Source organism: Ochlerotatus camptorhynchus, unplaced genomic scaffold, assembly GCF_037179485.1.
Source record: "Ochlerotatus camptorhynchus isolate MF236.1 unplaced genomic scaffold, CSIRO-AGI_Acam_v1.1 ptg000145l, whole genome shotgun sequence".
In the NCBI taxonomy this organism is placed as follows: Eukaryota; Metazoa; Arthropoda; class Insecta; order Diptera; family Culicidae; genus Ochlerotatus; species Ochlerotatus camptorhynchus.
The window spans coordinates 94,847-111,514 of record NW_027040635.1 but is presented as its reverse complement, the minus strand read 5'-3'; the positions used below and the strand labels follow the sequence as shown (position 1 = coordinate 111,514).

The 16,668-nt window shown below is 41.5% G+C and overlaps 1 protein-coding gene across 1 annotated transcript in view; it reads left to right on the top strand.

Moving 5' to 3' along the window:
• Dscam3 (Down syndrome cell adhesion molecule 3) overlaps positions 1–16,668 on the top strand; it is a 138,252-nt gene that overhangs the window by 29,225 nt on the left and 92,359 nt on the right. The window contains exons 4-6 of the mRNA XM_065221604.1: positions 432–574; positions 638–799; positions 863–1,012. Of these exons, the coding sequence (XP_065077676.1) occupies positions 432–574; positions 638–799; positions 863–1,012 (455 nt within the window). The remainder of the gene's footprint in view (positions 1–431; positions 575–637; positions 800–862; positions 1,013–16,668) is intronic.

Sequence of the window (16,668 nt, the reverse complement as noted above, 5' to 3'; positions counted from 1 at the left end):
CTTAGAATCAACCTGGCCACAGAAGGGTGCTGTAAAACAACGGACAGAACTTTCCTGCCATCCCCCAATGGCACCAAATTCCGATGCTTTCGCCACTCCCTCTGAACAACCGAATGGCTGCTGCTGCTACATCGGTCTCGTTTACTGCTGATGTACTTAACCCTGAATGAAATCATTCGTAGGAACAACTTCGGTTACAGATTTTTCAGTATTACAAATGGGTCTGTATTTTTTGCATTTAAAGTCATTTCGGTAATTTTACGAATAATCCATCAAAAAAAAAAATTTACTTTTATCGAACGGTTTGGAATTTTAATTTTACAGATCGATTTCCGTGATTTTTTTTTACTGATTTCAATAAAAAAAAAAAATGCAAAGTGTGATGATCAGGTATTTAAGTAGTTTTCTAAATGATTTATATTTATTTACAGACAAACCCTTCCGAATGGTACCTTGTACTTTCCACCATTCGCTGGTCACTTATTTCGTACTGAAGTGCATGACACCACTTACCGCTGTAGAGTTTCTTACCTTCACTACATTTTGATTAGCAAAGATGTAAGAGTTCGTGCGAGTAAGATCATAATGATGTTAGCTGCAATTCAAATTATATTGATTATTTTATTGTTTTAAATAGTCGTACGACAACCATATGAAATAATAGTAGAGAAAACTGATGTAGTTCTCGGTAGTACTGCATTTTTACAATGCAACATTTCCCCTCATGCCCGCGAATTTGTTCACGTGTCGGCATGGTACCGTGATATGGAAATGCTGATTCCTGATCGATCGGAGTTAGGTAAGGATTTAAAAATTTCAATTACTTGGATGGTATTTCTCCTTAAATCAATATTTTATCTAGGCAAGCGTTACATCGTTACGTCTCCAAGTGGTGATTTATGCATCCGAAATGTTAATATCGATGATAGGCAGAAACAGTTCTCCTGCGTGTCAACTGATGCACTAACGGGAGAAAGGAAAATCAGCACTTCTGTATTTTTATCAATAAAAGGTAAATGTTACTCACCTAATTTTGGCTGAACAAATGCTTTTAATATTTTATGAAATATTTATTTAAATTTCATTTTCATTCTTTAGTAAATTTATCATTGTTCTTTGAAAAAAAAATCCATACTCGAACTACTGTTCTATTAGGAATAAATGCAGTAGAGGTCAATTTGATGCTCATCATCCAACTTTGACATTCCGTCACTTTATTGAAAATTTACGACTGAATGTCCCTGCCGTTGTACGCATTATTTTTTTTTTTTTTATAATTACTTTATTTGTACAGGCTCAATCGAATAAACTTTACAGAGCCGAGTTATCCTTTGCGTTATACATTATTACTGTCTTAAATTTAAAGTTAAAGGAACTGGACCGAGTACTCGCGGTTGTCTCGAGGTTAGTGGAGATTTACAATTTTTTGGATGGGAAAAGGGAAGAAGGAGGTTTGAAATGTGGTTTACGATACAACTATTTAATTAATCCTAAAGCATGAAATTATTTCTATTCATCTTGAAAACAAACATTGAAAAAAAAACCCACACGTACAAAATACAAACTAAGCACAAGGTTAATCAAACTTACAATCTAAGGTTAATATCCTTAAAGTAAACATATATGAGTTTCATAAACTCCAGATCGCGTCTAGCCAAAATATCCCGAACTGGAACATTAGGTTGTCTACCTCGAGCCCGAAGGGAATCATAAAAATGTGATCTGACTCCACGATACTCCGCACAAGACCAAAGGATGTGATCAGCGTCCTGGTAACCTTGTCCACATTCACAGAGATTGCTGTCTCCCAACCCCACACGGAACAAGTGAGCGTTTAGACAATAGTGATTGGACATGAGACGAGACATCACGCGTATGAAGTCTCGACTCAAGTCCAACCCTTTGAACCATGCAAACTTCGACACCTTAGGGATAATTGAATGTAGCCATCGTCCCAAGCTCCCTTCACTCCATTGATGTTGCCAGCTAACGAGCGACTGCTGACGATAAATAGAGAAAAATTCACTATAGGCGATCTGTCGATCATAAATGTCGCCTTCCATAGCGCCCACCTTCGCAAGTGAATCCGCCTTCTCATTGCCCAAAATTGAGCAATGCGAAGGGACCCACGCGAAGGTGATGATGAAAGAGCGCACGGATAAAGTACTAAGCAGTTCTCGTATTTTCAAGAGAAAATACGAGAAGTGCTTTACCGGCCTAATGGAACGGATAGCCTCGACAGAACTGAGACTATCCGCAAAAATAAAGTAGTGGTCTGGAAGAAGTGAAGCAATAGCTTCCAAAGTGTAGTGAATTGCTGCCAGTTCAGCCACATACACAGAACAAGGAGCTTCAAGTTTTCGAGAGGCGCTATGAAATGCATTAAATACACCAAAACCAGCGGACTCCTCTATTAGAGATCCATCTGTGAAAAACGTTCTTGCAGAATCAACATGGCCAAACTTTGCAGCGTATAATGACGGAGCAATCATAGGACGATGATGCTCTGGAATTCCGCGGATTTCCTGCGTCATAGATAAATCAAAATTGACTGAATTGCCGAAATCGGAGAAGATTACACGATTGGGAATATTTCTTGAAGGGCTGACATCCTGTGTTAAATATAGGTAGTACAAAGTCATAAAACATGTTTGAGGATTTAGCTCCAGAAGCTCCTCAAAATTTTCGATCACCAGTGGGTTCATTACTTCGCAACGGGTGAGGAGCCTAAGAGATAACTCTGAAAAACGGACGGATAGTGGCAACATGCCCGCCAGCACTTCGAGACTCATAGTATGAGTCGAGTGCATGCATCCTAACGCGATACGAAGACAACGATACTGGATCCGTTCCAGCTTGATGATGTGCGTTTTAGCTGCCGACTGGAAGCAAAAACTACCGTACTCTAAAACCGATAAAATCGTTGTCCGGTACAACGTCAGAAGATCTTGTGGATGGGCTCCCCACCACGTTCCGGTAATTGATCGAAGGAAATTGATCCTTAGTTGGCATTTTCGTCTCAGATACTCAATGTGGGATCTCCAGGTGCATTTGGAATCGAACCAGACCCCGAGATATTTAAAAGACATGGAATGAGTGATCGGTTTACCCAAAAGTTGAAGCTTCGGTTGTGCTGGGCTATGCTTCCTAGAAAAAACGACCAACTCAGTTTTCTCCGTGGAGAATTCGATACCTAGCTGAATAGCCCAAGTAGACAAATTGTCCAAGGTATCCTGTAAGGGTCCTTGCAGGTCAACCTCTTTTGGCCCTGTGATAGACACTACGCCGTCATCTGCAAGTTGTCTCAACGTGCAATTGTCACTAAGACAGACATCAATTTCTCTAACGTAGAAATTGTACAAAAGGGGGCTTAAACATGAGCCTTGGGGGAGACCCATGTAGCTAAATCGAAAAGCTGTAGAGTTTCCATGAGAAAAGCTCATATGTTTTTCTGACAGCAAATTGTAGAAAAAATTATTCATTAATGGAGGCAATCCACAAGCGTGGAGTTTCTCTGAAAAAACTTCAACAGATACTGAATCAAAAGCCCCCTTGATATCCAAGAACACAGAAGCCATTTGCTCTTTCTTAGCAAAAGCCAACTGAATTTCCGAGGAAAGCAACGCGAGACAGTCGTTCGTTCCCTTACCCCTACGGAAACCAAATTGAGTATCTGAAAGAAGGTGGTTCGTCTCAACCCATTTGTCGAGGCGAAAAAGGATCATTTTCTCCATCAATTTCCGAATACACGACAGCATCGCGATGGGCCGATACGAATTGTGATCCGACGCGGGTTTATCAGGCTTTTTAATGGCTATCACCCTTACTCGTCTCCAATCGTCGGGAACAATATTGAGCTCCAAGAACTGATTGTACAAGTTCAACATGCGCCTCTTAGCGACGTCTGGGAGGTTTTTCAGCAAGTTGAACTTGATTCTATCAGATCCCGGGGCAGAATTACCACACGTAAGGAGAGCGAGTGAAAGTTCGACCATTGAAAAAGGCTGACTGATTTCGTGTACCGAATTCGCGGTTTCGCGAGGAATCAACTGCGACGGCACGGAATCCGGACACACTTTTCGCGCGAATTTAAGAATCCATTGATCCGAGCATTCCTCGCTTTCGTTGTTAGTAGACCGGTTACGCATTCTTCGTGCCGTACTCCAAAGCGTATTCATAGACGTTTCGCGCGACAATCCGTCTACAAACTGCCGCCAGTAACCCCGTTTTTTGGCCTTGATGAGGCTCTTGAGTTCGCGTTCAAGAGATGTGTATGCGTTGAAATGCTCGCGTGTTCCGCGTTTCCGAAAAAGTTTAAACGCGTCGGACTTTTTACGGTAAACCTCCGTGCATTGTTGATCCCACCAGAGCGATGGTGTTTTCTTACGAATAGACGATCGCGGCACCGGTCGTGTTTGAGCTTGAAGTGCGCTGTCGACGATGAGATTAGAGAGGAAATTATATTCCTCCAACGGCGGAAGCTCTTCCACTGACGATGCTGTATCGTCTATCGCGGATTGGAACTTAGTCCAATCGATGTTACGGGTTAGATCATACGCGACGTTAACGGATTCTGACGAGTTGAACCCACTGGCAATCGAAATTTTGATCGGCAGATGATCACTACCGTGCGGATCCTGGATTACATGCCAAGTGCAATCCAACGATAGTGAATTGGAGCAAAAGGTGAGGTCTAATCTGCTACCATTCGAGGATGGACCAGCCAAACGTGTTACTTCTCCATTGTTAAGGATTGTCATGTTGAAGTTGTCGCAGAGATCATAAATCAAAGTAGAACGGTTATCATCGTACAGCTCCCCCCAGCCTGTACCGTGGGAGTTAAAATCTCCCATGATCAACCATGGAGCAGGAAGTACCGCACATATGTCGAAAAGTTGTTTGCGATTAACAGAGACTCTAGGAGCAATATATACAGAAGCAATACAAAGGCTCTTACCTTTAATGGTAGCCTGACATGCGACAACTTCAATACCGGGGAATTCGGGAAGATTCACTCTATAGAAGGAATGGCACTTTTTGATCCCCAAAAGTACCCCTCCTCCACGTGAATCCTCACGATCCAATCGAATAATGTTAAAATCAAAAAAAGGGAGATCAATTTCTGAAGAGAGCCATGTTTCACAGAGGGCAAATGCATCCCAATTATTGTTATGGACTAAATACTTGAACGAATCTAATTTCGGAATAAGACTTCGACAATTCCACTGTAGAACAGTGATCAAATCCCCGACCTCGTTTGGAAAATTATCCATCGAAGGAGATGATAGCTGCAAGAAGGGGCCATTTTGAAGTCAATTGCTTCAAGAAGGATTTCACAGTCGGAAGCAATGTGAGGACAATGCTTTTCAGAGGATCAGAAATGTTGAGGTATTTGAGAATACCGTCCACAATGTCATCAAATGAGAACAGCCCAGATGAAGAAGGGGCTTCTGTTCTTAAAATTGGGGCATCAGGGGTTTTGGATGTCCCCGGAAGTGGTGGAAAATCCTGGGTATAATCAGTTCTGCGGAATCCAGGAGGAGTAGAAGTCTCCTTTTTTCCACCACTCCTTGATTTGGGCAAGCTGATTTGGGGTTCTTGATCTGCAACTTTCCGCGAACGGATGCGTTTTCGTTTCCGGGCAGAACCTTCCGGAAAACTGAAAGAAACTCCCTCCTCAGCCAAGTCAGAGCCAGACTCGTCATCTGACAAAAGAGCGAAGGGATTTGTTTCGTTGGTCGATGGCTTGGCTGTCTTAAGCATTTCTGCAAAAGACCGCCTGGAACGTTCCTTAAGGGAGCGTTTCATTTTGTCCCCGAGCTGTTTGTACGCCGGGCACGACGAGAGAGCATGAGGAGGAGTTCCATTGCAGTACACGCATTTTGGTGCAGTAGCTGCGCAGGCGCCATCCTCATGCTTCTCCCCGCATGTGGAGCAGCGTGCCTTGTTGCCGCAGTGGGAGGCCGTATGTCCCAACCGCTTACAATTCCGGCAGTTCATGACCCGAGGTACAAACAACCGCACAGGAAGACGAAGTTTTCCCAGCTCGATGTATTGAGGAAGGGCAGATCCAGAAAAGGTCACCCGAAACGAGTCTGTGGGGGTAAAACTCTTTTTACCCTCGCTGAGCGATACTGACTTCATTCTATGAACGGCCAGTATCTTTACCAGAGGAAGCAAGGGGTTCTTGAATCGGCCAACTGCTTGCTTCTCCAGTATCTCGGGGTTCAGGCTCGCCTCAGTGACCACGCCTTCGATCTCCACATCAGAAGCTGGAATGTACACCCTATATTCCAGTGTGAAAAACTGGGAAACAGCAATTTCATTGGCCTGTTTCAGGTTAGCGACGGTCACACGAAGTTTGTTGTGCCTAACCTTCGTTATTTCGGTCACGGCAGAGAATCGCTTTGTCAGATCATCAGATATCTGAACAACATTCAAGGGTTTGTTTTTGGGCTGAAAATAGACAACCCATGGGCCAGTCGAGTCATTTGGGTAGGCCCGCAATCTGGTGCTTTTCTCATCCTGCCCATTGACAGACTGAGACGACGAACCAGGGATGACATTATCATTATGCTGAGATGAATGGTCATCCATGTCATCCATGAAACAAAAAAAACAAAAACTTATCTGATAATTCTATACTTCTACCACCGAGCGTTATATGTGTAGGCGTTTACACAGATGGCTGGAAGAGACGCGCTGCGTGGATGACCTTCGTTGTGGTGCACTTGATCGAGGCTCGGTACTCAGCGCACACAGGCGCACGATGATTGATGAACGATGTAGATGTAGAAACGGGTGCTCACACTCGATGATGATGATACGTGCGCGGGTATGCGTAAGCGCGTATGCGTGACCACGCAACGATGATGCCCAAATTGGTTCGCGAATTACCAATAGCACGGATTAATCGTTCCGAAAATGACACTTTCTACTACAAAAAAAAAACTCACTTTTCGATCAATTTACCGGGAACTATGCCAGGAGTCACTTAGTGAGAAAAAACTGATAATTTATATCAAGCGAATACCGAGAAAACTTCCAAAACAACGGAGCGCGAAACAAGTCGACCGTACTTCTTGCTAGGACGCAGTGAGATGTACGCATAATTGTTCACACCTATTTTTTATTGCTGAACACCATCAACAATGATTTTTTTTCCGAGCTTTCTGGACTTTCAAGCAATCCATCCAGTGAAGTATTTTTGCTGGACATCCAGCAAATTGATTCAGTGCCAATTTGATAAATCATTTTTTTTTTTAATTTCCAGCAATATGTGAATGTAATCATTTTGTGATAATAGTTTTATTTAATGTTTCATTATCTCTCAAAAAATCCTTGATGATATTCGTGGACGATAGCCGTGAACTATAGTTCACAGTGTTAATCTCCTTCTACGGCTACCGTTAACGAATATGGGAACGGATTTTTTTCCGATGTTTCTTGGACTGCAAAATAGTCACAACAATGAACCAGTCGTTTGCCAACCAAACAGCGCGAAGACAGGCCTGGATTTAAAATTTAACACAAGTAATATATTTCAGATTATAATAAAGTAATATATTTCAGATTACTTCGTTTTGCTTTCAAAATTCGGTGTGTGCAATGGATCACATCATTCGAGCAGTATTTAATATTTTGAGATTTTTTTATCTTTCTAGGTTCTCCTCGAAAAAAAAATCAATTTTGTTAACACATTCTTTTTAAATCTTTGGTCGAAGCTCTTCACAAAACTGCTGGACAATGTAATTCATTTTTGTGCAACGTGGGGCATTTATGTAGTGCAAATTACTGACCTGCTAGCCGCACCCAACCGGACGATGTACACTTATAGTTGTGTATATTTATTTATTTGTCGTCAGTCAAGGGTAGACCGTTTGAATACAATGATAATTACATTTTATGTCTAACTTCTAAAAAATAATACTATGCATAGAAAAACGAGGTATCCTGTTTACAGTGTATTACTTTTGCATGTTCGAAATTAACGAAGATATACAGAATTAATAATAAATCACCATACATATACCACACCAGCCATTCCATAGCAAAACGACAAAGTGGTTCTCAGAATTCGGTAAAAAATGTTAGTCTTGTTTCTTATCGTAAAATATTGGGCCTGTATTTTTTTTTGTCATTGGGGTGACCATTTCCATGTTAGACGGGTTCAAAAAATCTTTATTCAAAAATGTATAACTTTTGAACAACTGGGCCGATTTCAATGATCAAAATATCAAATAAAAGGTAATAAAAAATTATTTTTTAGGAATTTTTGTTGTTAATATTTTGTATTTGAAAAAAATGATTGTATTTGTTTTTTGTATGGTTTTCATGGTTTGTAGACAGAGGGCGCAATTTGTTTTTATATTTTTCTTTGAATATTAATACAATAGGGGAATGAATGTAATGGCGGCCTAAATGATTTGGGCCCTACATAAATTTAGCAATCGACTAAACTTTCAATAGCGACCAAAAATATCCATTAGTAGCATCCCAGTGAAGCGTTCATATAGGTAAAATTGATAAATAGCAGATTTTCAGCGATGGGCCTAATCTTAGATCCATAGGCCAACATTAGAGCCATTTCCCCAATAAAAAAATCAGCGATGTGTTTTTTTTTCTTTTTTGAGATATATTTTTTTAAGTTATCAAGTTTTGGGTTTTCGTTTAATACTCTTATGCGCTGTAAGTGACTTATTCTCTGAGTAAGACTCGTTTTTAGTATAAACTGTAAACGAGAAATTTCGGCCAATAGGTAGTAATGCAAAGAGAAAATCGATGAAGAGAATCGATGATCACAGTTAAGCCAGTATGATCCTGAACGGTAGAACTCTCTTTTAAAAGCCTGTATAGAGAACGAACCGAAGTGAAAATCTCACATAAAATAATCGAATTTTCACCGTCATGAAAAACGCAATTCACAACAATTTCACTTGGCTTGGAACTGTAAACAGATGCGATCCAGCAAAACCAAATATTGTGGATCGCATTTATTTCGCTTACGTTTAGTTTTTTTTTCACGCAAACACATGCTCGTGAAAGACTGAAAAACACAGTACAGCAAAAACTTGACGTTTCGACAAAGCGTGTCTGTTAAATTTTCTCTTGACCTGAAAACTGACGGATTTCGCTTCGCATAACGAAAAGACGATATTTTGAAATGTTTCACAATCCTTTTTTCACAACCATTTTCGCTAGCAACATTTTATGATTTTTTACTTGCTTCAAATTGCGCTCGGCTTCGATCTGCATACCTACTAGGCTTAACACAATTAACATTTTCTCAACTTTCTCCATACATGGCTTAAAGTTTCGGCATAAACAAACGATAATTTTTCTTTCTATCAATGTGTTTGTTACATCGTACGAGAAGTTTACGATAACAGAGAGATGGGAGAAAATGCTATACTACTATCAACATGAAGCAGCAAAACGATTTTTTTTGTATGTTCATTACTTTATTTGTACAGGCTCAATCGAATAAACTTTACAGAGCCAAGTTATCATTTTCTGTATTTCATTATTAATGTCTTAAATTTAAGGATTTGACCGATTACTCGCGGTCTTCTCGAGGTTAGTGGATGACAATTGTTTGGAACGGGAGAGGGAAAAGGAGTTTTGAAATATGATTTATGATTAAAAAATTTCACTATTTCTAAAACATATACTTAATTATATCGATGTTATATCAACTCTGTAATTATACAATTATTACAGAAAAAAATATACAAAAAAAAAAATACACACACACAAAATACAAACTTAACACAAGGTTAATCAAACTTACAATGTATGGTTAATATTCTTAAAGAAAACATATATGAGTTGCATAAACTCCAGATCGCGTCTAGCCAAAATATCCCGAACTGGGACATTAGGTTGTCTACCTCGTACAACTCGGATCTGACTCCACGGTGCTCAGCACATGACCAAATAATGTGATCTGCGTCCTGGTAACCTTGTCCACATTCACAGAGATTACTGTCCCCCAGCCCAACACGGAACAAGTGAGCGTTTAGACAATAGTGATTGGACTTGAGGCGAGACATCACATGAATGAAGTCTCGACCCACCTCCAAACCTTTGAACCAAGGACACTTCGACACCTTAGGGATGATCGAATATAATCATCGTCCCAAACTCCCTTCACTCCATTTATTTTGCCATCTGGCGAGTGACTGTTGACGGTAAATAAAGAAAAATTCGTCGTAGGCGATTTGACGATCGTAAATATCGCCTTCCATAGCGTCCACCTTTGCAAGCGAGTCCGCCTTCTCATTGCCCGGAATCGAGCAATGAGATGGAACCCATGCAAAGGTGATGAGAAAAGATCTTAAAGATAAAGCACTTAGAAGTTCTCGTATTTTCATGAGAAAATAAGAGGCGTGCTTTACCGGCCTCATGGAGTGAATAGCCTCGACAGAATTGAGATTACCCGTATACATAAAATAATGATCTGGTGCAAGTGAGGCGATTGTTTCTAGCGTATAATGTATTGCCGCCAGTTCAGCAACATACACGGAACAAGGAGCATGAAGCATTCGAGAGGCACTATGAAATTCGTTATAAATACCAAAACCATCGGACGCCTCTATTAGTGATCCATCGGTGAAGAACGATCTTGCGGAATCAACTTGGCCAAACTTTGCAGCGAAAATTGACGGAGCAATCATGGAACGATGATGCTCTGGGATTCCGCGAATCTCCTGCGTCATGGATAAATCAAAATGAACAGAATTGCCGAAGTCGGAGAAGCAAACACGATAGGGATTATGCTGGGAAGGGCTGACATCCTGTGTTATGTACACGTAGTACAATGACATAAAACGAGTTTGAGGGTTTAGCTCAAGAAGTTCCTCAAAGTTTGCAATCACCAGTGGGTTCATAACTTCACAACGGGTGAGGAGCCTGAGGGACATTTCCGAAAACCGATCAGAGAGTGGCAACATGCCCACCAACACTTCAAGACTCATCGTATGAGTCGAGTTCATGCATCCTAACGCGATACGAAGACAGCGATACTGGATCCGTCCCAGTTTGATTATGTGCGTTTTAGCCGCCAACTGGAATCAGAAACTACCGTACTCTAAAACCGATAAAATCGTTGTCCGGTACAACGTTAGAAGATCTTGCGGGTGGGCTCCCCATCACGTTCCGGTAATGGTACGGAGAAAATTGATCCTTTGTTGGCATTTTCGTCTCAGATACTCAATGTGGGATCTCCAGGTTCATTTTGAATCGAACCAGACCCCAAGATATTTGAAGGACATAGAATGAGTGATCGGTTTACCCAAAAGTTGAAGCTTTGGTTGTGCTGAGCTATGCTTCCTAGAAAAAACGACCAACTCAGTTTTCTCCGTGGAGAATTCGATACCTAGCTGAATAGCCCAAGTAGAAAAATTGTCTAAGGTTTCCTGTAAGGGGCCTTGCAGGTCGACCCCTTTGGGCCCTGTCATAGACACTACGCCATCATCTGCAAGTTGTCTCAACGTGCAGTTGTCACTTAGACAATTGTCAATTTCTCTGACGTAGAAATTATACAGAAGGGGGCTTAAACATGAGCCCTGGGGGAGACCCATGTAGCTAAATCGTGAAGTTTGTCTGAAAGGACTTCAACCGATACTGAATCAAAAGCCCCCTTAATATCCAAAAAGACAGAAGCCATTTGCTCTTTTGTAGCAAAAGCCAACTGAATTTCAGTGGAAAGCAACGCGAGACAGTCGTTCGTTCTCTTGCTCTTACGGAAACTAAATTGAGTATATGAGAGTAGGTGGTTCAACTCCCGTTTGTTCAGGCGAAAAAGGATCATTTTCCCAACAATTTTCGAATGCACGATAACATCGTAATGGGACGATACGAGTTGTGATCTGACGCGGGTTTATCAGGCTTTTTAATGACTATAACTCTCACCCGCCTCCAATCATCCGGAACAATATTAAGCTCCAGTAACTGACCAAACAAGTTCAACATGCGCCTCTTAGCGACGTCTGGGAGGTTCTTCAACAAGTTGAACTTGATTCTATCAGCCCCCGGAGCCAAATTGCCACACGAAAGGAGCGCGAGTGAGAGCTCCAGCATTGAAAAAGGCTGGCTGATCTCGTCTACCGAATTCGTCGTTTCGCGAGGAATCATCTGTGCCGGCACAGAATCAGGACATACTTTTCGCGTGAACTAGAGAATCCAACTATCCGAGTACTCCTCGCTCTCGTTGTTTGAAGACCGGTTACGCATCCTTCGCACCGCATCCCAAAGTGTATTCATCGACGTTTCGCGTGATAATCCGTCCACGAATTGCCGCCAGTATCCGCGTTTCTTGGCTTTGATGAGGCTCTTGAGTTGTTCAAGAGCCAAGTACGCTTCGAAATGTACGGGTGTTCCACGTTTCAGGAAAAGCTTAAACGCGTCGGACTTTTTACGATAAACCTCAGTGCATTGCTAGTCCCACCAAGGGGAAGGAGGTTTCCTACGGAAAGACGTTCCTGGAACCGGCCGAGTTTGAGCTTGAAGCGCACTGTCCAAGATCAGATTGGAGAGGAAGTGATATTCCTCCAACGCTGGAAGCCCTTCTACCGACGTTAGGGCATCTTCTATCACATTCTTGAACTTTGTCCAATCGATGTTCCGGGTAAGATCGTACGCGACGTTAACGGGTTCCGATGGATTGAACCCACTGGCAACTGAAACTTTGATCGGCAAGTGATCATTACCGTGGGGATCTTGGATCACATTCCACGTGCAATCCAACGATAATGATTTAGAGCAAAGTGTGAGGTCTAATCTACTTCCATTCGAGGATGGGCCAGCCAAACGTGTTACTTCTCCATTGTTAAAAATTGTCATATTAAAGCTGTCGCAGAGGTCATATATCAAAGTAGAACGGTTGTCATCATACAGTTCCCCCCAGCCTGTACCGTGGGAATTCAAATCTCCCTTAATCAACCGTGGAGCAGGAAGTACCGAACAGATATCTGAAAGTTGTTTTCGATTAACAACGGCTCTAGGAGGAATATAAACAGAAGCAATACAAAGGCTCTTACCTTTAATAATAGCCTGACATGCGACAACTTCAATACCTGGAAATTGTGGAAGATTCACTCTATAGAAGGAATGGCACTTTTTGATCCACAAAAGTATCCCTCCTCCACGCGAATCCTCTCGATCCAGTCAAATAATGTTAAAATCATAAAAAAGGAAGATCGATATATGAAGAGAGCCAAGTTTCACAAAGAGCAAATGCATCACAATCATTATTGTGAACTAAAAACTTAAAAGAATCTAATTTAGGAATGAGACTTCGACAATTCTACTGTAGAACAGTGATCAAATCCCCGACCTCGTTTGGAAAATTATCCATCGAAGGAAATGATTGCTGCAATGAGGGGCCGCTTCAATGTCAATTGCTTCAAGAGGGTCTTCACAGAAGGAAGCATTGCCAGAACAATGATTTTGAGAGGATCAGAAATATTGAGGCACTTGAGAATATCGTCCACAATTTTATCAAATGAGAACAACCCAGATGAAGAAGGGGCTTCTGTTCTTAAAAATGGAGCATCAGGGGTTTTGGATGTCCCCGGGAGAGGTGGAAAATTCTGGGTATAGTAAGTTCTGCGGAACCCAGGAGGAGTAGAAGTCTCTTTTTTTCCACCACTCCTTGATTTGGGCAAGCTGATTTGGGGTTCTTCATTGTCAACTTTCCACGAACGGATGCGTTTTCGTTTCCGTACAGAAAAACGGAAAGAAGTTCCCTCCTAAGCCAAGTCAGAGTCAGTCTCGTCATCTGACAAAAGAGAGAATGAATTTTTGTCGTTGGTCGATGGCGTGGCGGTCTTAAGCATTTCCGCAAAAGACTGACGGGAACGTTCCTTGAGTGAGCTTTGTAATTTCTCCCCGCGTTGTTTGTACACCGGGCATGACGAGATAGCATGAGGAGTTCCCTTACAGTACACGCATTTTGGTGCAGTGACTGTGCAGGCGCCATCCTCGTGCTTCTCCCCGCATTTGGAACAGCGTGCCTTGCTGCCACAGTGAGAGGCCGTATGTCCCAACTGTTTGCAGTTTTGGCAGTTCATGACCCGAGGAACAAACAAGCGCACAGGTAGCCGAAGTTTTCCCAGCTCGATGTAGTGAGGAAGGGCTGAACCAGAAAAGGTCACCCGAAATGAATCTGTGGGGGTAAAGCTCTTTTTACCCTCGCTGAAAGATACTGAGTTCAGCTTCTGGACTTCCAGTATCTCAACCGTGGGAAGCAAGGGGTTTTTGAAACGGCCAACCGCTTGCTTCGCCAAGATCTCGGGGGTCAGTCTCGCTTCGGTGACTACACCTTCGATCTCCACATTACGAGCTGGGATGTACACTCTATACTCGAGTGTAAAGAGCTGGGAGGCAGCAATCTCCTTAGCTTGTTTCAGGTTAGAGACGACAACGCGAAGTTTATTGTACCTCACCTTCGAGATTTCGGTCACGGCCGAGAACCGCTTCGTCAGATCATTAGTAATTTGCATTACATTCAAAGGTTTCTTTTTGGGCTGAAAGTAAACAACCCATGGGCCAGTCGAGTCTTCTGGGTAGGCTCGCGATCGGGGGCTTGTCTGTCCCTGTCCATTGCCAGACTGAGATGACGAACCAGGGATGGCATCATCTGATTTCTGGGATGGCAGACGTTTTCGATCCTTCTTGCTATCGCGTGGCAAAGTGGTGTCATTTTCCGACAAAACGTCCATTTCGTCTTCCGACAAAATGTCCATTTCGCCGTACTAGTGGGAGCGAAAAACGCTCTACCACTGCAACGATAATCAAAATTACTCTGACACAATATACGAAAAAAAAAATACAAACACAGAAACACAAACTTAAAATTTAACTGATGGGCGAAAGAAAGAAACAAGAACAAAACTTATCTGATAATCCTATACTACTACCACCGAGCGTTTAAGGTGTATTCAGATCTGAGCGATATTTCACTAGCGGAGAGAGATTTTGCGAAGGTACGAGAGGGAGAAAAGTAATAGTTGTCTCTCTCATTCCAACGCAAATTTTGCTCCGCTCCGCTAATGTACGCTTAGATCTGAATACACCTTTACACAGCAGCAGCGGAGCGACGCGCAGCGTGGATAATCTTCGATCCACGTGTGCGGGCGGTCTTCGTTGGTGTGTGCTTGTATGAGGCTCGGCACTCAGCTGAACACACGATGATGGATGAGCGGTTTAAATGTGGAGGCAGATGCTGACACTCGATGACGATGATCTGTGTGCAGGTATGCGTGACCACTAGAGTGATGCAAAATTTGACATTTTCGCTCCACAATACTTAAACGATTCCAAATCGGATCCTGACTAACCTTTCAAAATTTGAACCCATTTGGTGAGAAACTGAGATGGCACAAACCATTTGAAGTTTGTATTGGAATTACTATGGTAAAACCAAGATTTTTCTTCATGTCTATCTAATAATTCACCATATCGGTCTGCTTCAAAAGCTTTCAACTGTAATTGTAGGAAATTTTCTGAGTTGCAACTTTGCTGAAGACCACTTTTTGATTAAATGCAAGGATAGAAAGTTATCAATGGTTCAATGCGCTGATGTCTGACGATCATGCTCAATCAACTGCTCAGCAGGCAACATTGGTGTTTCTGGGGCGTTGAATAGGACACAAAAATCATGGCTACTATGTCACACTGCAAAATACAGTGTTGCCTACAGAGCAGCTGCTTGATCATGTCATAAGTTTACCAATCTCTTAAATAATTAATAACTTTTTCCTGCAATGAACAAAAAGTTGAGATTTCCCATAGTAATTTACATGTAAACTTCAAATGGCTTGTGCGAAGTCTTTTTCTAACCAAATGAGTTGTAACTTTGGGAGGCTAATCAGGACCCGATTTAAAACCATTTAAGCACTGTGGAGCGAAAAAGTCAAATTTTGCATCAGTCTAGTGACCACGCACCGATGGTGCGCAAAATGATTGGCGAATTGCCAATCGCAAAAACAATTTTCGATGATGCCGAAAACACATTCTTCTCAGAAAAAAAAAAACTGACTTTTTGATAAATTTACCAAAATTACTAAACGAGAAAAAAAACTAATTATTTACGTCAGAGAATAGCGAGAAAACTTCCAAATTAACGGAGCGCGAAACAAGTCCACCGTACTTCTTGCTAGGGCACTGCGGTGTGTAAAGCGATAATTTATTAACTACACAGCAAAAAAATAATTTTGATATCACATCAAAGTGGATGCACTTCAATCGTGTCAAAAATATGGTGTAATATTACTTGCCAAAAAGGACAAAATTATCATTAATACAGTGCAACTGACATTACGCTGCTTTTACAGCATTTGTTTATTTTTTTGGCCATAAAAATTATATGAGATTTTTTACATGGTTGAAGTGCATCCTCTTGGATGTAATATTAAAATTTATTTTTTGCTGTATAGAGAAAGTTCTGAAGACGGTTTTTTTTTTTTTTTTTTTTTTTTTAACTCTTTATTTGTTCCAAATTCAAAATAAATTACATTTCATTTTTAACCTAGGTGCTCCAGTTACTACAGTAACTTACCAGCCTTAATTGTTATGATATATATCTAAGTGTTTTTACATTGTTCCTGTCTTGGCAATTCAGTATTTTAAACAGGTTTTTTAAACCTGCATGTCAGTATAACAATT